Source organism: Delphinapterus leucas, chromosome 8 (genome assembly GCF_059928025.1).
Source record: "Delphinapterus leucas isolate spDelLeu-1000000601 "Yukka" chromosome 8, BTC_Dleu_Yukka2, whole genome shotgun sequence".
Lineage (NCBI taxonomy): Eukaryota > Metazoa > Chordata > Mammalia > Artiodactyla > Monodontidae > Delphinapterus > Delphinapterus leucas.
Window position 1 is genome coordinate 61,752,394 of NC_143136.1, and position 20,766 is coordinate 61,773,159.

The 20,766-nt window shown below is 51.8% G+C and overlaps 1 protein-coding gene across 1 annotated transcript in view; it reads right to left on the bottom strand.

The window, feature by feature from the left end:
* Window positions 1–14,881, bottom strand: part of GAD1 (glutamate decarboxylase 1) — a 37,538-nt gene extending 22,657 nt beyond the window's left edge. Inside the window, exons 1-2 of the mRNA XM_089916690.1 lie at window positions 14,800–14,881; window positions 11,369–11,431 (exon numbers count right to left, since the gene is read on the bottom strand). Coding sequence (XP_089772816.1) covers window positions 11,369–11,431; window positions 14,800–14,881 — 145 coding nt within the window. The remainder of the gene's footprint in view (window positions 1–11,368; window positions 11,432–14,799) is intronic.
* Window positions 14,882–20,766: the final 5,885 nt, after the last annotated feature.

Sequence of the window (20,766 nt, forward strand, 5' to 3'; positions counted from 1 at the left end):
GAAACAGGGGCAGACACAGCCTCATTCACTCATTGAGTTGTTGATAGAATAATTTTTATTATTATGTAACTCAAAAGTCCTTTTCAACCTACTCTATGCTTTATCAGGCTTTGTTCTCAGCAAATTCAGGATTATTGCCAAATTTTGGCCAACTTGGCGTTCACAGAAAAACTCAACCCCATACAGCAGGCTTGGCTTGGCTGACACGAAGGCGCCAACGCAATAGATTATCTAGGGGTGTGTGACAGAGAACTGGTGTTAGAAAGATGTGCTGACTGCTGTGTTTCCAGAGGAAATTGCTTTTGCCTCTGAAATAACTGTCAGAGAGCTAATGTTGGAATGTTCCTGGTCTAAGTCCCCTCTCTGAGGAAGTATATCCTTCCCTCCTTGCGATGAGGACTCATTCAGAACATCTAGACTAGGACTTCTTATAGCAGAATATACAGATCCCCGCACCTCAAGAGTCCTCGAAAAATAATACTGATCTTTAGAAAGAATAAAAGAAGCATAAACAGTAAGCTTGGTGTAAATTCAAGGCCAGATTCCAGACATTCATGTAGATTACTCTAAATAGCTTAAACTGGTCCATTTTGCTCTACTCGGCTCGGTGCCAACAAAATCTATGAGATCTCCTACAACGTAACTAATTTTGTTGAAGTCCATTTAAATATAAATATGTATGTACATATATATAAACATACACGTGTGTGCGTGTATATATATATACACGCACACACACACACAATACCCATTTGAAAACTTTTAACAACAAACATTTCATTTTAAGACAAGATTGAATGATAAATAAATGCAATCACACCATTTGACAATGTATCAAAATCACATCGCATAGCAGAGACAAAAGATGGACACGGACAGACAGACAGACTGATACAAATACCCTCAAACAAAAGTGAAACAGTATCTCATGGTCTATTAAAATATAAAAGGACACAAAGTCCCCCCAAACCTTACTTTCCTCTTATGGCTATGGCTTAATGTCCCCAAAAATCTCATACCAGAATTTCTATCAAGCAACAAAATGACCTAGTTTAAATTTCAATTTCAACTGTCTATAGTCAACAAAAATACTAACAGATGATAGATGTGGTACTGAGCAGCACATGGCTTAGAGTCAGGTTGGAGAGAAAGAAAGAGTAATTTTTTAAAGTAAAATTTTTGAACAAATAAGCTTCAAAAAACAAAAAGATGCAGGAAGAAATTTATTGATTAAGAGACATATTAAGCAATTGCAATGTGGGGGACTTTTGTGGATCTTGACTCAAACTGTAACAAAATAAAAAATTTATGACATTCATGAGACAACTGGAAATTTGAACACTGACTGAATATGTGATATTAAAAAATTATAAATTTTTTTGGATGTACCAATGATAATGTGTTTTTTTTGAGTCCTTGAGGATAAAAAATATTTATGAATGAAATAATATTATGCTGGAGATTTGCTTCCATATAGTATAGAAGAGAGGGGAGTGGGTGGTGGGGTGTCAGGTGAAACAACGCTGGCAAGAGCTACTAATAGCTGAAGCTGGGTGTTGGGTATACAGGGTTCATTACACTGTTTTATTTTTGTATAAGTTTAAAATTTCCATGATAAAAAGTTCAAAAAAGGAAAACTAAGGAAGTCAGCATGTCTACTGTGACTGAGGGCTGACTAGCGTTTCTCTGAGTTCTTGGAGAATGTATATACATTGGTTCCTTTTTCAGAAGTCTTTGTTAATTTGTAGGGAAATTTCCAAAGGCCATCATCATCCCTCCACAGACGCTTCCCAGATCAGTATGTTTTCATTCCAAAACCCTATTCATTATTCTGGCTGTGCATTAATACTCTTAAGAAATATCTTCCACTTCCATTGCAGAATACCTGTGGGTTTACTCTATTGCTCCAGTAACTACATCTAAACTACACACCAGCAACTAGGAAATGTGTTTTGCCATGAAAGCAACAGTACACTTTGCCAGGGTCAACACCCTGTGATGCAGGTTTCACATTGCCTGAAGACTATGAACTCTACAAATGCAAATATCTGCTTCTAGAAGCTGCTCTGAAGAACAGGGATGAATGGCTCCAGGCTAAGTATCTAATTGGATTCACACACTCGACTCTAGTAAGAGTCCATGCTTCTCTGACCACGTGATACTTCAGTTCTGTAGGCGATATGAGTTGCTATTATGACAAATCCATGTATTTGTCTTTGAGGGGCAACACTGTTCTGAGCTTCGTGATAAACGTACGTGGTCTCATCTCTCTGATAAAGTGTTTGTGGCGTGAACTGACAAAATAAAAATAGTGGACCAAAGCTAGTCAAGCTAAAACATACACAGAGAACTCTGTTTTTTTTCCTAGCCAAATAACAACTTGATCTCCACCAGGAACAGATTAGCCATCAGACCAAGGTGAGATGTAACTAAATTGATGAGCATGTTTTTCTTTAAAAATCAAACACAGACTTTGTAATATAATTGAGTCTTGTCCATCTTGCAGTGATTCAAGAAAGCTACACCTATACCAGTGGCGTTGGCAGACTTTAAAAGCTGTTTGGGATTCATTATTTAAAAATGCCTCTTTGGCCAGCCTCATTATTTCATTATAACCCTTGTTTTTGACATCCAATAGCCTTACTCAGTCCTATCACGACAGCCTCCCCAGTCATATCTTCAAATGCCTAGGAAGAGTGAGCAGGATAATAAAGGAGAGAGAGAGAAAGAAAAAAGAACAAGAGGCTACCAGTCATGGCCTCAGGGGCTCCTCTGTGGGGACAACCATGCTATGGACTGCCGATTCCTGTACATCAGTCTGCCCAAGGGCTCAGGAGAGCCAGGCTGCAGTGGGGAAAGACGGTAGGGAGAAGAAACCACTGCTTGATCCCTAGGCTTAGAAAGAGCCAGACAGAGATCCCAAAAGTCCTTGAACTTGAGGCAACTGGAGAGTAACCACTTGGCCAGGATTGCTGAGTAGAGAGAGTTCCTATAACATGGAAAGGAGGCAAGAGGGCGTCCTCCAGGGCTCCCTGTTGGAGATAGGATTTGGTGCCTCAGGATACCTGAACTCCAGAGGATGGAGTAGAATGCAAAGGGTGTGTAAGTGTGTGGCTTTTGGGCCTAGCAAATAGAGGGTGTGGGGGGTTGAATTGTGTCCTGTAAGAGATATGTTCAAGTGTTAACCCCTGATTCCTGTGACTTTATTTGGAAATAGGGTCTTTGTGGATGTAAACAAGTTAAGACGAGGCCATACTGGATTAGGGTAGGCATTAATCCAAAGAGGAGAGAAACCTGGACACAGACTCTTGGAAAATGTCATGTGAAGATGAAGGCAAAGATTGGAGGGATGCATCTACAAGCCAAGGAATGCCAAGGAATTCCCACAACCATCAGAAGCTGGAAGAGGCAGGGATGGCTCCTTCCCAAGAGTCTTCAGAGAGAGCATGGCCCTGCAGACACCTTGATTTTGAACTTTTAGCCTCCAGAACTGTGAGATAATAAATTTCTGTTGTCTTAAGTCACCCAGTTTGTGGTAATCGGTTGTGGCAGCCCTAGGAAACTAGTACAGAAAGAAAAGGAAATGGGCCCAATCCTCCCCAGTTTCAGGGACAGGCAAGGGTCGGATTTATCAGAATGAAGTAGGCGTGAAAATGGAAGCGGGAGAAGAAGTAGAGAATGGATAATTCTGCTCTCTTTAGGTTGTGAATAGCCTCAAACCAAGAATTAAAACTCTTTATACAGAACTTGACACAGCACCATGTATCTGTATCTTTTAAATCTATTTTTACAACAATAAATAATGATTGGATTTTGTCACTGCGTCTGGTGGTTCTGAGGTCATGGAGCGCTTTGCTGCCTTCCTTCACCCTGGTTTGTGTTTCTCCTTCAACATGACTTTGACATCCTGGCAATTGGCAAAGGTCTGACGCAGGCCAAGATTGCCACTGCGTGTCCACCTGGCTCTCACCCTTACCTGTGCGGACGCCATATTTCAGGGTGTCTCTGCAGTCAACCAGGATCTGCTCCAGGGACTCAGGGTGGTCAGAGAGTTCCAGGTTGAAGCCCTCCATGCCTTCCAGCAGCTGGTGGGGGTGGTGGAAGTCCAGCACCTTGGTGGAGCGATCGAATGTCTTGCGGACGTAGTTGAGGAGTATGTCTACCACCTCCAGCAGGAACTGCACAGTTTGCTCCTCCCCATTCTTAGCTGGAAGCAGATCTGGTGGGGGGAAGCCCATGAGGGGTTATCACCTGACTCCTATCCGGATTTCCTCAGTCAGCTTAGAACTCCCTAATATCCGTATCTTTACAGGACTGATTTTCTTCCAGGATATGCATGCATTGAGAATCTGATGTACCATCTCCCCAGAACAATGTACATCGGCGTATACACAGAAGCGCTGCATATATTCTCTGGGGGTTCACAGAGTTTCTGATAGTTAGGCTGCTCTTAATTGAAACGCTTTGAGAAGTCACGAGCAGCCTCCCCTGCAGTTATCCATTTGGGCACCTGTCAGGCGTGTGATGGACGGGGCATCTGTCTTGCTCCCCTAGTACCAGGTGTGTCTCTGTACATCTGGCTCAGATACTGGGCTTTCGGTTTGGTGTTATGATGTGCTTGATCTGTTGCTGGTGGCGGGTGAGGCTTCTGTGGGTAGAGGCTGAGGTCACACCGAAGAGGATGGTTCTTTATGTTGTCCTTGGACAGAAAACTAGAACTGGAAAGTGGGGCTCAGGAAGGTGGGAGAGGGAACTCCTGCCCCTCTCTTGACCTTACCTTTTAGGGCTTGGCCTCTGGGATGCCAGAGGGTGACTCTGGGTTCTGGCCTGTGTTAGGTAGAGTCAGGCTGGGGGGTAGCCAGGGGGGAAAGCTGTAGGGGGCCCCAAATGAAGTTGTCAGCCATAGCTCAAGAACAGACTGGCTGTATATGATGCTCTGTGTCTATTCTTTGGATTATCTCTCCAAGGTTTAGTGAATCTTGTTTACTGTTCTGGTTTGGCCTCCATGGCTTGTGGGGAGTTCACGGAAGGGGGAGGGGGGTGGGTTTACCTTTGTGCTGGTCAGGAAAGACTGGGAAAGCACCTCCTGAGACCGTTGTTGTAGGGGCAGCGGTAATGAGTGAAAAATCTTCAAAAGGAAAATGACCTTCAGGACAGCACTTGGTCATGAGGCCCAGCTACACAGCTTCCTACAGGGTGCTTTTGCTGTTGTGGGCACCACCCTTGGAGGATAAATGCTATGGAGGGAATAGCTGGATTTTCTTATATGAAAGATTTCTTTGGATTCTGAGATTCTCTGACTGTGTATTCGTCCTGCAAGTATCTTTAGAGTTGGCTGTTTTACGGATTGCCCTCATCCAGCTTTCAAATGATGGAGACCTGGGCAATAGGGAAGGAGGGAGTATATTATATTCAAATGTTGGGAAAGCAGTTTCATGATGGTTCAGAGAGAATAATGGCTTTTTCTTGTAAAAGAAGCAAGGTTTCAGGAAAAAGTAAAGAAACTCCAATAAGCAACCTACTGGATAGCACTAGGGCTGGGGGTGGGGACTACCTCGAGCAAACAGGTTGGAGAAGTCGGTCTCTGTGCGCTGGAAGCGGCCATCCCTGTCACTGTTTTCACAGGAAAGCAGATTCTTGGAGGACTGCCTCTCCTTGAAGGCGCTCACAAGCCTGCTCTTCTCTTCCAGGCTGTTGGTCCTTTGCAAGAAGCCTGTAGCACAAGAAGCTGGGTCAGAGGAAGGGCACCAAACTCCCAGCCTCGGAGGGTCTGCTGCTGGCTCAGGTCGACTCTCCAAGCAGGGTTCTCACTTTTCCCGAATGGAAGCCGAGTGTCTGTTTTATATGTAAGGGCTCTGGCACTGCTCGCCTCCAGGCGGGGCGGGGGCAGTACCAAGTGTCATCAGTGGCACAGACCCAGTCATGCAAGAGAGAAAAACAGTATGTGAAGCCCATTCTCCTCTCTCAACATGACAGTGAATGCAGAATTAAGTCAGTTGGACAGCTTCCACTCCAGTAACCAGCCCCAGGATGGGGCTTTAAGGGAAGGGACACAAACGGAGAGGATGCTGCCAGCTCTGGGTTTACGGGCGATGCAACCAGAGGGAGGAGGGGGTGAGACCAGCACTGAGGATTGGGGAAGATGCTTTCCTTGGACTCCAGGTAAATGCTACCAGGGTTGAATGTAAGTTTAATTTTTCTCACCCAAAACTGAAGGGCAGCTTTCCCTGTACCACACCCTCTCCTTAAATAAAGGTATTGGAGAAAGAGACAAGAAAGCCTAAAATCTTATGTGTGGCGACATTTAATTCCATAAACACTTATTGAGCACCTATTGTGGAAAAGGACTTTACTAAGCATTTAGGACCAGGGACAGATAAAGATAAATGAGACAGATCCCCTCTTCTCCAGGAGCTTGCAGACTGGCAGATGGTGACCAACAATGTAATAAAGCTAGACAGCCATCCAAGAACTCCACAGAGATGAACTCTGAGCCCAGGGTGGGAGTCAAAGCACCTCCTCCCTGCCCCTCAGAAGGAGTGGAAATCTCTCCTGCCTGAGTTGAGCAGTGCAAACACTACCAGTGGCAAACCCAGAAGAAGGCTGAGCTGAAAGGGCTGAGGCTCTGCCAACCAGGAGCACACTTCCTCTCTCAGTACCTCCACCTGTCCCTTCTGGTGCTTGGGACCCGCGGACCCGCTCCTTCCCTCAGCAGCTCCTCCAATTCAGCCTCAATCTTAGTCTGAAATGCAACACCCTGAAAAGAGGAAGAAAGTTCTAAGCTTCTTGGTGACCCCAAAGCTGTATTTGTAGCTACCCAGATCCTTGGGGAGTCACATACGTCACAAGGCAGGCTTGGAGGAAAGTCCTGGGAGGTTCCACGAGAGGCAAGTTAATCTGGGGAATTCAGCTTTACTTCCCCAGGACTGCAATTCAGTGTTGAGGGGTGGAGGAAGGAGGGGTGCAGGGGGAAAGTTGCAGTGATTAGAATCCTCCCACACACAGAAGCAGGGTCTATTTTTGGAGGGAAGAATAGGAAGGCAGAGGCACCAGGCCTTTCATTGTTCTTAGCACCTTTAAAACTTATCACTAAAGCTCTAAAGGACATCAGAAGGGGGGAAATACACTATAATAGAGCTCCACACTTGGATATAAAGATGGGGGGTGCATCCTCCCCTTCACCTCTGCTCCTACTTTCTGAATTCCTCCTCCAAATCCCCAGAGTCCAAAATGAGAAGCTAGCACTCATTTGCCAGAGGGATGCAGTATCACCTGCGTCCTGAGTGAGACTGCCCCCCTCCACCCAAACAGGCAGCAGTGGAATTTGTTTCAGGCAGGCTGAAAAGACCAAGTCCACATGCCCTAATGGAGGTGAGGTCTTGCCTAGCTGAACTCCTGCTCTTTAGGTCTCTGACCCCTGGTCGGTTTTGACTCACTCCCTGGGAAAGTCTCTGCCTTGAAACCCCTTAGCAACTCCCTTCCTAGGTGGGAAAGGACCTAGGACCTGCATTTGGGCTTTGGATATTATCTCCAAAGGAGTTCTTCTCACAGGCATTCCCAGAGGTGTCCTGATAGGAATGAAAGATGCCAATCACGACACTTTAAACCTGCATCCCCTTCCTGGACCACACTTCCTGGAGTGCACAAGGAATTAGTGTTTTCTATACATCTTATAACTATGCTATGCAAAGCACACTTATATTGCATTATAATTTGTGTTAAAAACCATTTGCTAATATAAACACTTAATGGATATTATTTTTGGAATATCACTTTTTTGGAAGGTATTTGTTCTCTAAAATATTGGGAGCCTCAAAAATAAGGTCAAGGAGCCGGGCCTCTCTGGGCTCTAAGAGGCTCTGGAAGTTCGTATGCTTCTCCAAGGATAATGAGGTGGTGGATGACATTGAGGTCAGTGCTTTGATGACCTCCCTGGCTAGCAAGGGGTCCTGGAAGCAGAGGTCCCTGAGACTAAAGCAGACTGTACTCCCTTTTGCTCTATACCTCAGCTATAAGGACCTAGTTTAAGGTAACTTAGCTGAACATTCTTAAGAGGCAAAGAGGCAAGCGGAGGGGAGCCGAAGCTGCGGTGAGCTTTGGCCCGGTCGTAGCACCCTGGCTAGCTTCCACCTATGAGCCGAGGGGCGATCCTGCGGCTGGTCCTCACAGCTGCCCCCAAACTCAAAGGCCTACTCAGCCCTGTGAGGGGGGGGGAGGTGTGAGGAACTAGAGCACCTGGTTCAAGCTGGTTGTTTCCAAGTGGGGTTTCAAACTGAGCCTGGCATGAGGGCACCTGGCCAAGGGGGCAAGTGAGGCTTGAAGCCCAACCCCCTTGCTGTCTCTCACCAAGCTGTAGCATGGAGTTGCATCTCCCTAGAGGAAGGGGCTCTTTTCCTGATTTTTCTGGGCTATAAGTACCCTGCCAGATCTCTCCCCCACCTCAAACTTTTTTTTTTAATTTCAAGAGAAGCCATAATAAATACAGAATATTTGAAATGTATATTTAAAAGTTGGTGACTGACACAAAATTAAACACACAAACACACACACTGCATGGGCTAAATAAAACACCTCAGGGGCTGTAACTGGCAGCCAGTCTGGGACCTCTGAATACAGAAGTGATTGAGGCCCAAGGACACACTGGGAAGTTAGCAGAGCCCAGAGCCAGAACTTAGGGCTCCCTGCATCTCCTTCGATTTAGGTCATGCTATCATGCCTGTAGCCACCCGGCTCTCTACCTCTTGGCAAGACCCTGGGTGTCTTCTGGCTGACTGCTTTCCCACAGGATTCTGCCTCCGGAGCTAAGGGTTACACTGGTGAGACCAGGAGCCTTCCTTGCAGCTTTGTCTTGGGGGGAGGGGGGAGGATCCAGGAGAGGGGGTAGGAGAGGGGGTGGGGTGGAATCTTGGCAAGGGCAATGGATGGGTCCCCCAGGGCAATGGATCTGGAAGTGAGAAGATGACCATTAGTCCCTCAACTCTCTTAAGGTGAAAGGTCAAACCAACCTGGAGAGTGTCAGGTCAAGAGGGCATCTTTCAAGCCCGTGAAGGTCTGGGATGAAGGGAGTGGGGGAATCTGGGAGTGGGGGAATCTGTGTGTGGGGGAGGGGAGGGGTCTGTGGATTCAAGTCAAAACCAAAGACTGCACTTTGCCTCCGGTAACTAGACTAAAATGGAAAGCCAGAGTTGGCGTAAAGTATGGAAAACAAATCCTCCTGTTGTTTTGTTTCCTTTCAGAATCAAACCTATTGTAAATCCTCCTAACCTGTAGCCCCCAAAGCATGTGTATTAGCAGAAGGCAATTTCCCCTCAACACACTACCAGCCCTCTCCTGTCACAGGTGTTTCAGCTTTCCTGAAATTAATGTTGGGGAGGTGGGTAAAAACAGAGAAGAAACTCCCTGAGGATGGTAACCCCCAAATGCCCAAGAGCTCTCCGCCCAAGAGCTCTCCCTCAGGGGAAGCTAATGCAAACCTCTATTCCCCAATTCCCGTACCCCTGTGCCTGGACATCTATTCCCGGACCCAGGGATGCTCCTGCCCCTTTACCTTTTCGGGTCACTTCGGATGTGTCCCCGAAGTGGCGTTTAGACCTTCTCTTCTCCCCCGACCCTGAGGGTCTGCAGTCGGGGCAGCAGGGGGCACCGCCCAGGGCCGAGGCCGGGAAGCATGGATGGGGATGGATGAAGGCCGCTGGCTAGGCAGGCCTAGGACCGCGAGGAAAGCAGCCCTCACCCCAAGCCTCCCCCGACCCTGTCCTCGACCGTGGCGGGCGCCCAGGGCTTGCTCAGTTCTGCTTGCCCGGCTGCATGACAATGACGGCTGCTGAAGCCGAGCGCCGCGGCCGCCGAAGGGACCTGGCGCGAAATGGGCCATTAAGCCGGGAATGGCGGCTGGGAGAAGGGGGCTATTTATAGAACAAAGCTCGGCTGCCGCCAGCTGCCCCCGCGCGGGGACGCGGCCCAGGCCTCGCCCCGCGGGCCTCGCGTGCTGGGGAGAGGGCCAAACCCCGGGGCCTCCCCGCCGCAGGGCTGGGCTTTCCCTGCAAAACGTCTAGGTCCTGGAGTCGAGCAACCCTTCCTCACCGTAAAGCTGCTTCTGGGATCAAGGGGACAGAGCCCCAGAAACGCAGGGAGGGCGCCGCGCCGCAAGGCGGGGAAGGGAGGGTGACTCCCAAAAGCTGCCAAGTAACTCCTCTCGCTCCGGCCACAAACTCTCACCTCCCTGGGGCCCCGGGTTGCAGGGCACCTGGGAAGATCAGGCCCGGAGGCCACCGGCTCGCCGGCCCACTCTCGGGCGCTCCCGGGGCTGAGCGGGCGTGCCTACGCCTGCGCCGCCACTATCTCCAGCGCGCAGCAGCTGACGGATGACCTTTTAATAAGCCCCTCGTTAATCTTACCCCGCCTCTCCACCCCCTGACCGGGGACGTCCGTATTTTCTGGCCCGATAAGGCTAGAAATTTTAGACGGTGAAATGTAGCAAGGAAAGCAAGTTCTCATTGTTCAGCCGGAGCCACTCAGCTGTGTCCCCTCGAACAAATCTCCCTTTTTCCTTAAAAAAAAAAAAAAATTACAGCCCTTGGGCGTTTTCATTTTAGATCCTTACGTCTCCGGAGAGCAGTTCTTTCTCCCGTCCAGCTCCCAGATCTATTTTCCTTCCTCTCTAGCAAATCGTGCCCGATACCCACTTTCCGTCTTGCGGCCCCACGCCCCCTCTGCCCCCTTTCCCTTCCCTCCTCTCCTTCAAGGGCAAGCTCCTCAAACCCTCTAGCTTGCATCACCCGCACCTCCTCCAGGTAGGCCACCGAGGGCTGCAGGCAATCCATTCTCTTGGCCTCCAAGGCCTCAAAGAACGAAATCTGAATCCGTTTTGACATCTCGGGCAAAAATATCCCCCCCGAGGAAGCCACTTTCAACGCGCGATATGTGGAGAGGGAAGGAATACGACGCGCCAGCTACCGTCTAAGGCGGATGTCTCGCCTTGGGCCTGCTCTCCAGTAAACCCGGACCCTTTTTATGCCGCCTTCGCGTCGCGTAGGCAGAGCGCCTGGGTCAGAACAGCCAAAGCGCCGGGCAAGATGAGCGGGGCTGTCGCGCGGGGGCGCTGTGCTCGCGCCCAGCTAGGGGAGCCCCGAGGTCTCAAGTAGCCCAGGGCCCCCCATCGGAAAAGGTCCCTCGGGGGCACGTCAGGAGAGGGCAGAGGAAGGTCAAGGCCAGTAGAGGAGCGTCTCTGCCGGGCGTAGGGGCTGTAGACACTAGAAAACAGACCCAAGAGCCAGGATTCCCTTCCGCGTACGTCCCACTCTCCCAAACCCGCAAAGCCCGCTCGCCTCGCAGCCCCTTTGGGGCCCCAGCCGGCCCTTTCACTTACCACAGATCTTCAGCCCCAGTTTTCTGGTGCATCCGTGGGCCACGCCGCACCAGGTGTCATACGCTAGAAACCAAGAGACGTGCGATCAGTGAGGCTCGACAGTCCGGCACCCGGTCGAGGGCAAAGGTTTTCTGGGGAGGTAGGGGCAGGTCTTCGCCAGTGCGCCTCATTAAAAAGCTCTTTCCCGAAAGGAGCTAAGAGCCAGATCTTTGGGCCGACGGGGAGACTCGTGCCCCCCGAGACCCCATCACAGTCCCTTCCTGCTCCGACCTCAGGTACAGAACAGTGTCTCTGAGAGGCCACGCACCCAGCGCCCCACCCGCGGCTCCCAGCGACCACGATGGGGTAGCCGCCAAGGCGGGGTCGGAGTGGAACAGGGCTGACCACAGGTGCAAAGGGCCAGGCCCGGCTCCTCGAGTTGCCCAACACCCACCCGCAGGCCCTGTCCCTTGGTTTCCGCCCCGCAGACTCGAAGGGCGACCACAGCGGCTGGGAAAGGGAACACAGAGACATCTGGGACCAACACATCTCATAATTTCTTGGCGGGTCTCCAGCTGAGTGGCAGCTTAAAATAAACTGGCATGAAATGGGGTCGCGGAAGAGTTCAGGAATTAATTGGGTGAAAAATAGTATTTGACTAGATGGTCGGGCTGGCATGGCCGCTCTTCAGTGGAACCGGGGAGTCGGCAAGACAATAGTGCGCCTCGGGTCTCTCATCCCCTGCCCCCTCTTCCCAACATGCCCCTCATTAACCCTTCCCTCGGACGTCTCGGATCTGGAGCAGGCGAAGGCGAAGGGAATCAGACACTTTTTCTCCAGGTCTGAATCGCAGATTCAGGCGCTGCCGTGTTCTCAAACTCCTCAGCGTCTATCCTGCCCTCGGGGTTCAACTTCCAGCCAGAAGCACGGCGGTGCCTGCAGAGCCTGCATGCGAGCCGGTGTAGTGGGCCTAGCCTGAAATTCCCCTCGGATTCCTCATAGCAAGGCCCTCCAATCACTCCCATCCCCCACCCCATCCGGTCCAGTGCCTTCAGCCGGGCGCGAGTGTTTGCTGCGATAAGGAGAGTGACATCCATTAAACCCGAGGCACAACAGAGCCCCAGCGGGGAGAAGAACTAGCCCGACGTCAATGAGAAAGCGTGTCACAGATGGAGTTCCTGCAACAGACAGTAGTAAATCGGGGCGAAAGCTAAACCCTAATAAAAATGCCTGGCAGGTAAAGAGCTATTTTCATCCGATAGAGTGCTTTCATTTTAAACGCCATCTCACCTAATCCTCATAACCCTAGGAAGCAAGAGGAGTGTTAATCTAAGACTCACTTTACAAATAAAAACACTGAAGCTCAGAGAGGCTAGGAGAGTTTTCCAAGGTCACTCAGCTGTGGCGTTGGAGTTCAGACCCATGGCACTGCCTTTTAGAGTTGGGGATTGCAGTGAAAGAAAGGGAAAGAGAGATGGGAAGAGGTAGTGAGAGAGATCCTTTGACGCAGCCAGAGTAGGGAAGACCGAGTGGCTGAGAACAAGGAGGAGGCGTCCCCGGCGCAAGAGGTCGAGTAAGGTTGTGCGAATTGAGCAACGCCACCTCCCAGGAGACCCTGGCGGGGCAGAGAAGCAGAGCCAGCTGGGCGGGCGAGGATGTGTCTGCAAGGGAGGGCAAGGATGGGTGGAGAGCCAGGCGTGCGCCGCACAGCCTAGAATGCTCACGGCGGCTGGGCTGTCGGGGCCGACGGCGGCGTTCTCAGGACAGGTGCTGCAGGCTTTTCCTGGGCCCAGTTCTCGGCTATCTTCCCTCCGCCCTGGCGAATTCCGGGCGCGCCCGGCCATGAGCGAACTCGGGTCAGCTCCTCTGCTGGGTCTGGGACCCGCGGTTGGGCACATGGGCTCCGCTGCTGGCTGCCTCTGGGAAGTAGGGGCGCAGTAGGGGTTCAGGACTCGAGGGTGGGTGAACACAACGGCCGCCCACCCCTGCCAGACAGCAAAGAAAGGGGCAGGAAATGTGGAGAGAACTGGAAAAGAAATCCATCAGGGCCAGAGCAACAGACAAAGGCGCGCAGGCCTCCCGTTTCTCTTGGCCTGGTCCGACCAGCTCTGGTAGCCAGTGCCCAGCTCTCGCGCCACCAAGGCTGGCGGCTCTCCTGAGCCCCTCTTTGTTGTGTGGGTAATTGTAGCTAGCCTGGGGGGCTGGGGGAGGGAGCTGCAAAGGGAACTGGAACGCCGCCTAAGAATTTAAGAGAAGGCCTCCAGCCGGGAAGCCAAGGGCAGCACCTAGGGGTTGGATAGAGGGCTTACCTGATGCCCCCCTGCGCCAACCTTCGTTGGGGAACAATTGATGTTTTCTCAAGCTTATAGAAAGTGCTATAAAAGCGAAGCAATGAGCCCTCCTTCTAACCACAATGCCATCCCTAAGGCCTTTTATATAGAAATTCTGGGGCCGTTACTATCCGGAGCTCATGGATTTGGAGGGAGCGCATTTCCATCCAAAGTGGAAAAAGGAAAACAATTCCCCCATCTCCACATCTCTACAAAGATGCTGGAAATCAATCCGAATTAAAGACAGATTCCGGAAATGGGTTGAGTCGCCGCATGGAGCTAGGGGTGGGGAAGCATACATCTCCCCACCCGCTTTTATCTGGTTCCCCTTTTCTTCCTCTCTCTTCCAGAGGTGTTCATCGCTGACAGGTCTCCTGCCCTGGAGAAAAGAGAGGGCTGCTCTCTCCTACCGCCCTGGCAAACCTTCTGGACTCTTCCTGGTTCCCCACTTCTTGCCACTCAGGATGCTGCCCGCTTTTTTTTTTTTTTTTTTGTCTCTGAAATGTAATTAATTGTCTAAAATGTCGAGGCTTAATCTCAAACCATTTTATGCTCCTTTCTCGCCCCTGGCTTCTTCCTCACTCGTCAATAGCTCGACGCAAATTTGGAGCAATTAGGGACCCCGAGTTTTCTAAAAGCTGCAATTAACGTCGAAATTTCCGCTGATTATAGAGTTCGAGCACAATGCAGGGGTAAAGGAGGGGGGAGGGGTCAGATCTCGGCTCAACGAAAGCTGAAGACAGAAGGCTCTATTCCCGCTGAGACTCCCAGCTCCTCACACCGCCCCTTGCGCTGACCCCCGTCGTCCCACCTAGCAAAGAAACCACACACAACACAACAAAAACAACACTCTCGCCGCGCGTCCTTCCCCCGCAGCGAAGCCTCCAAGGATCGCCACCGCTCCGACCCTGCGTGGTTCCCACTGCCTTAGCGCCCTGGAATCGCCTAGCATCCCTGGCAGTCGAACGACCTTTGGTCGGGACCTGGGTCAGGGCCCCATTTCTTTCTAGCCTCCATCATCTCCGCGCTCCCCCTTCCCTTTCTGCCAGCGCAGCCTCCTCACGTCCCAGCGCCCCCATCTTCCACGCAGTCCATTTGATAGGACACTGGAGCAGGACCTACTTGTGGGGCGCAGGTTGGTAGTATTGGGGTCCGCTCCCGCGTTCGAGGAGGTTGCGGACGAAGAAGGGGTCGAAGACGCCATCTGCTCGGTTGTCCCCGGTCCTCTGCTGTCCGGGGTCCTCGGCCAGCCGGGCTTAGGAACAGGCTGCAAAGAGAAGCGAGAGCTGCACGGGGAGGGATTCAGGGGTCCGGCGCGCGGGAGGCGATTGAGCGGTCGGGGGCGCGGACGCTCCCGCTTAAGTCCGGGCTCAGGAGAGAGAGGCTAGAGGAACGGCAGCCAGCGGGCTGGGTCGGGGTGCGCCGGGCTGGGGACGGGGGGAGGAAGAGACGTGCACGCGAGCTGGGGACTCGGGCGCCCGCAACGTAGCCCGGGGTGGCTCTCCAGTCTGGCGGCGGGGCGACCTGGAGCGCAGCGCTGAGACTAGAGGAGCCCAAGGCCAGTGCAGGTCGCGCGGGTGCGGGGGACTGGGCTAGGAGGGCTAGGGAGGCTCAGTGCGCGGTTTTCCAGCCTAGCCGCGACAAGCACTACTGGGCTCTCAGCAGTCGGCGGGCGGGCGGGCAGGCGGGTGTTGCGGGGGAGGAGGGCGCACGGGGCGGGCACGTCTGGTTCGGTGTCTGGTTCCCCTTGTTGTGTCTGGCTGATTCCCTGGAAAGAAGGAGGCTAACTGCTCCGGGGACCGGGGACTTTGGTGAGACAAGGTGAGAAGGAAAAAAGGGTCCATGTCTTTACGTTCTCCCTCGGACTTGGCTGGGGTAGAAATACAGTCACCTTGTAGTCCAGACAGCCAGAAAGCAGCGAGTCGGAACCTCGCTTGTCTCCCTCTTGCCCCACCCGCTTTGAGTCATCTCGAAGCCAAGAACGGGGCTCTATCCTTGTTTCTGTATTTCCTCTCCACCCAACTCTCTGAGGTCCCCGGATTTCTCGCTGTACAGACCCGGAGAGGGTGAGAGAGGCAAGAAAGGGGAACGTCACCGGGGAAACGAACTTGCGCCCAGCGCGCGAGAGGTGGCAGACAAGGATAGGTGCGCGGCGCCCCTGCTCCGCGCTCGGCGCTGGTGCGATGGCTTCCGAAGGCCAGGGGACAGAGAGTGCGGGCGAATCTGGGTACATCTAAGAGCCTGCAGAGTAGCGCCCGCCGGCCACGGCCTCCAGACCCTGCATAGGACTCCGCATCTAGCTCCGCGCGCGCACTCGCCCATCAGAGCAGGCAGCGGGGAGGCCAGGGCTTCTGGGGAAGTAACAGGTTACCGCTCTGAGTCGCGCCTTCGGCTGCTGCTGGCCAGGAGCCCATTGGTGAGACCGGCACTCGCAGCCGGGAAGCGGAGGGGAAAATCGCTCTCGCTCCACTTCTGCGCGAGCCTCAGCCTCTGTGCGTCCCCGGGGCATGAATCTCGCTGATGGGGATAGGATGATTGAGAAGGCTGAGGTCTCTGCGCCGTGCAGGAACGGAGAGTCAGGACTGGGGCGGGTGGGACGCACTCATCTCGGGAGGGTAGATGGCAGACACTGGGGTGGGGATTGGTCAAGAAACCGCGGGTGAAGAGGACCCAGCTAACAGTCGCGGCTGGGTACTGGGAAGGTACGGGCAGCCGCGCGCTTACCCACCTAGGTTGGGAGACAGCAAGCCGTGCGCTCCGGTCGCTCTTCTGCGTAGCGCCCAGCAATCCGCCCGGCTCGGCCCGGCTCTGCCACAGGCGTAATCTGCCCGGCGTCACCTCCAGCTGCCGCCTCTGTTTCGCTAGCACCGTCCCGCACGGGAGCTCCAGGAAGAGAAAAGAGCAATCCGAAGAGGCGGCTTCTTGGCTTCGGGGGAGGCGGAGGCGGAGTGGGGAGGCGGGGACCGGCTCAGCAGGGGAATCACGAGGCCGCTGCTTGCGGGGGCAGCTCGGCAGAGCGGTGGGGCTCCTTGCAGGTGCCTGACCGCCTCTGGAGCTTTGTAGGGCGATTATAAATCCAGATCACGGGTTTGCGCCCGGAAAAAAAAAAAAAAGGAAGAAAGAAAGCAAGAAAGAAAGAGAAAGAAAGAAAAAGAAAGAGCCCTATGAGTAATCCAGACCGTACTCAACACGCTCTATTTTTTGAAATAGGCAGAGTGTCGGGTAAAGCGAGGCAAGAGAGAATTTCTATGAAGAATTCTGCCTCGCTGAGCGCTTCTCCCTCCCTTTCTTCTCCCCCACTACCATATCTTCGAGAAGACAAGAGCAGTAGCTTTGCCTCAATTACTCTCCCCGCGGTTCCTCCAGCTCTACGACCCCACGATGCCTCCTTGAGCGAAACCGCGTTCTGGGTCGTGTCCTTGCTGGCTCTCTACTGAGCCAGGATTGTCGTGAAAGCAAAGAAGGCAGAGACGAGGGGGGAACACTCAGACCCTAGAGGATTCCATCTCCTTTTCATTTCAGTTTCCTCATCCAGCTCAGAGCCTCCCCAAGTACTTCATCTGAGCTCAGCTACCCACTGCCTCCGCAGAGAAAAGGGTCCGATTTCCAACCCACTGTACGCTCCCTCCTAGCTTTGGTTCCCTTGGTGATGGGGAAAGGAGTCCTCCTGATTGATCATATCTGAAGGTTAATAACACGCACGAGTGCCGCTCCACACACAAGGGGAACCCGAGCATAGAGGTGTCCTGGGGGTGGGGTGGGGGGAGCGGACCGGCCCTCTATGCCTAGACCCACTCCCCTCCACTCCCCCTTCGATTTCATGCTTTTTATGAATTCTCCTTTTGCAATATTTAAACGTATTTAACGAACTGCCTGGTTCTGAAAGCCCCTCACGGTAAAAAGACGTTCACGGAAAAATTTCCACCAGATGGCGCTAGGCAGCCAGAGACCGAGAGGCCCTATGCTGGCCGGGGCTTTCCTCGTGCGCCAGAGCCAACAACTAGACTGGCTGGCGGGGCTGTTTATTCTCTGGCCTTTTCAAGCCATCCCTCAGGCACCCTCGTCTCTAATTTTTGTTCTCCTCTTTCCTCTACCTCAGTTTCTTTTTCTTGAGGGCAAAACAAAGTTGATCTTTGGGTCTGGGTGACACCGTGTAACCAGTGATTCCTTTACTCGTTTTCGCAGTGATTTTTTTTTCTTTTTCCTTTCCCTGTTGCGGTGCAGCAGGCAGGGGTTATATATGGACACGTCTGCGGCCTTGCTGGCCCACCGGAGTCCCGACCCTTCTCTCTGAATATCTTATTGCGTTTCACCATGACACAGTGGGGATGCCGAAAATCTTACAAAGCACTGAATATTCCATAAGGGAGATCGAAGATTCAGCCCTGAGAAGACGGAGTTCGATTAGTACGAGGGATCTCGTTGTGAGGTTTGAAATAACCGCGTTGCCCTTGATACTAAAGGAAATACTGTTGCCCTCTCTTTCATCTTACAGTAAGAACTCGGGCACTTTTTAAGGACGGAAAAGCATCCCGAATGGCGGGCGTGGGTAACAGCAGCACCGGGCGCCAGAGCTCAGGACTGGGCAGGGTGGGCGTGCCCACTCCGCGCAGGAAACCTTTCAAACTGCGCACCGCGCAGCTTCTCTGCCACGCTTGGAATGCGCGGTTTACTACGAGACTAGGCTTGGAATTCCACCCACGCCCCTTCCTCGAGCCTTCCTAAAAGAAATGGTTGCACCAATCAGGGAGCCCGGTGCTAGTGCTCGATCATTCAAGACGCCCTGGGGCAAGGAGGCCGGCGGGAGGAGGCAACAAATCCCCGCTCCTCTCAGGGTGTGCCGTACCAGGAAGACGCCCACTCACCTTGTCTCCTCTGCCTTCTCCTAAGATCCGAGATTCCCCAGAAAGGAAGATTCGTTTACCTTAACCTGTGGCATCAGACTGAGAAATTTCCACCCACTCCCTCTTCTGACCCCGGTGTCCAAAACGCTCACCCCTAACGTTTTAGCCAATAAAATCATCTCGCCGGAGAAAGAAATCTCCTACAAGACTGTGTGTCTCAAATTAAAGCTGAGTCCGTCCAGCTGCAAGGACATCCCTCCCTTTCTCCTTTATGTAGGGGGGAAGGGAGGAATGAAGATTCTTGCTCGTCCTTAATTTTAAAATGTTTAATATTAGTAATTAAACGGATGTTTATTAGTCACCTACTTTGTGCTAGGCGCTGTTCTCATGGAGCTTACACTGTCCAGCAATTTATATTATCCCTGCACTCATGAACATTCCAGTTAGGCGGGAAGAGTAACAGAGTTGGGGACTTCATGGCTTTGATTTAGTTTCCAATTATCTCTCATTCCAACCCGGACTCTTGGGCTCAGCGGAGATGGTAAGGAACCGAAGGCCTGGAATTCCAGTTTCAGCACAGCGAGTTCGGACTTAGGGCACGGCTCTTTCAGCACCAAGGACAGAGCCCACGGTTTGGTCGCTTAAGCCTCGGGTTAGTCCGCTTAGGTCTCCAGCATTTAGGAAACCCGCCCAGCTCTCCCCATCCGCCTCCCAGCAGTAACTGCTGGGTTTTGTTTCCCTTGTTGGGGCGCGGTGGTGGTGGAGTATGTCGCCCCATTCTTGCCTCTCCGGTAAGAATTTGCAAGGAGGGTCGTTGTGGTTGTCTTTCGGCTCTTCAGAATATTTGGGGATCTATATTTTTGTCGGTATTTTCCCACTCTTATTTTTATCTTTTATGACTCCCGGGGGAAGATGCTTTGGATATTGGGGGTGGGAAAAAGATATCTTCTCTGGGGACTCTTGCCGGTGGTGAGGGGTGGCCCGGAAGGGAGTAGTATCCGCCCAGCTGTTTCGTTTGCATTTGATCGAAGGTTTAGCGCTTTGAAGAAATGGGAACAAGACGTCCAGAGGCAGAAGAAGGAGGGGGCGAGGGCGACCCCTCTGGTCTCTCTCTGCCGGGCGTGGAGGTTTTGCCAGCCTGCAACCCAGGCTACTCGATTATGTCTTCCGAGGACAACCTTCCTTTAGGTCAAGGATGGTTGGGACTTGGGAATACGACCCTCCGCCCACAATGCCCTTTCCCCGGGAGGTTTAAAGATATTCCAAGTGGATTTGGATTTGGAGATGAGCCTTTCGTCAAAGGAAAAAAAGCGAGTGGGTGGAGTAAGGAGTGGAAGGGGCACCCAAATGGGCTGCGGGGGAGATTTTTTATGCGTAAAATATGGTCCGCGTCAAGGTGAGTAAATATGAAACGTCAATCTTTTTTTTTTTTAACGCATTTAGCATTTTTAGCCTCCAGGAAAGGTAATTTAGAGCCACAGTGTTGGTTCATTTCAGCCTGCTCGTTAAGGTCTATTTTAAGCATCTAATTTACGACCAAAAAAGAGGGGGGAAAAATGGCAGTGCTCACCTTTTAAACGTCTGTCTCCCGAGACGAGGGCTGTGGGCAGCGTTAACCGTACACTCGGCTTTTCGTAAGTGGGAGCGAAGGTCTATTCGGTGTGTTTGTGTACTTTAAAGATAGTTCCCCAAATCATTCTGGACTTTCTTTGGGAACCATAGCTAAATCAACACCCCTACCCGCAACAGACGACGTCACACTCACTCCTGGAAGATGGGAAAGGGTTAAAAGTGTGGCGAGAGAGGGAGAATTCCAGCCAGAACGCCGCCAGAGAGGACTCCGGAAATTACCACCTTTTCTTCTAAAGAACAGCGCTGAGTTCCTCAGATAATCGTCATATGGTCCCTTCCCCCTTGCTATTCAGAAGATGAAAATATTCTAATATTAAAGAAATTAATCAAAGAGGACAGAGTAATTTGTATTGGGGCACATCTTAAGACGCCCAGTTCTCGCTATTTCAAACACGACGACGCAGGGACCGCCAGGTGGCGATAGATTACAATTTCTGAGGGAACAACGGGTTCCATAAGGGAGCAGTTCTTGAAGGAAAACTGCTGGCAGGCCCTTTCCAGTTCACTCATACTCTGCCATATTTCACAAAGCAGGGCCTTTTTTTTTTTTTTTTTTTTTTAAATGCCGAGAGATGCTGCCGGAAGTGGCTGGAAACACTCAGAATCTCTGTCC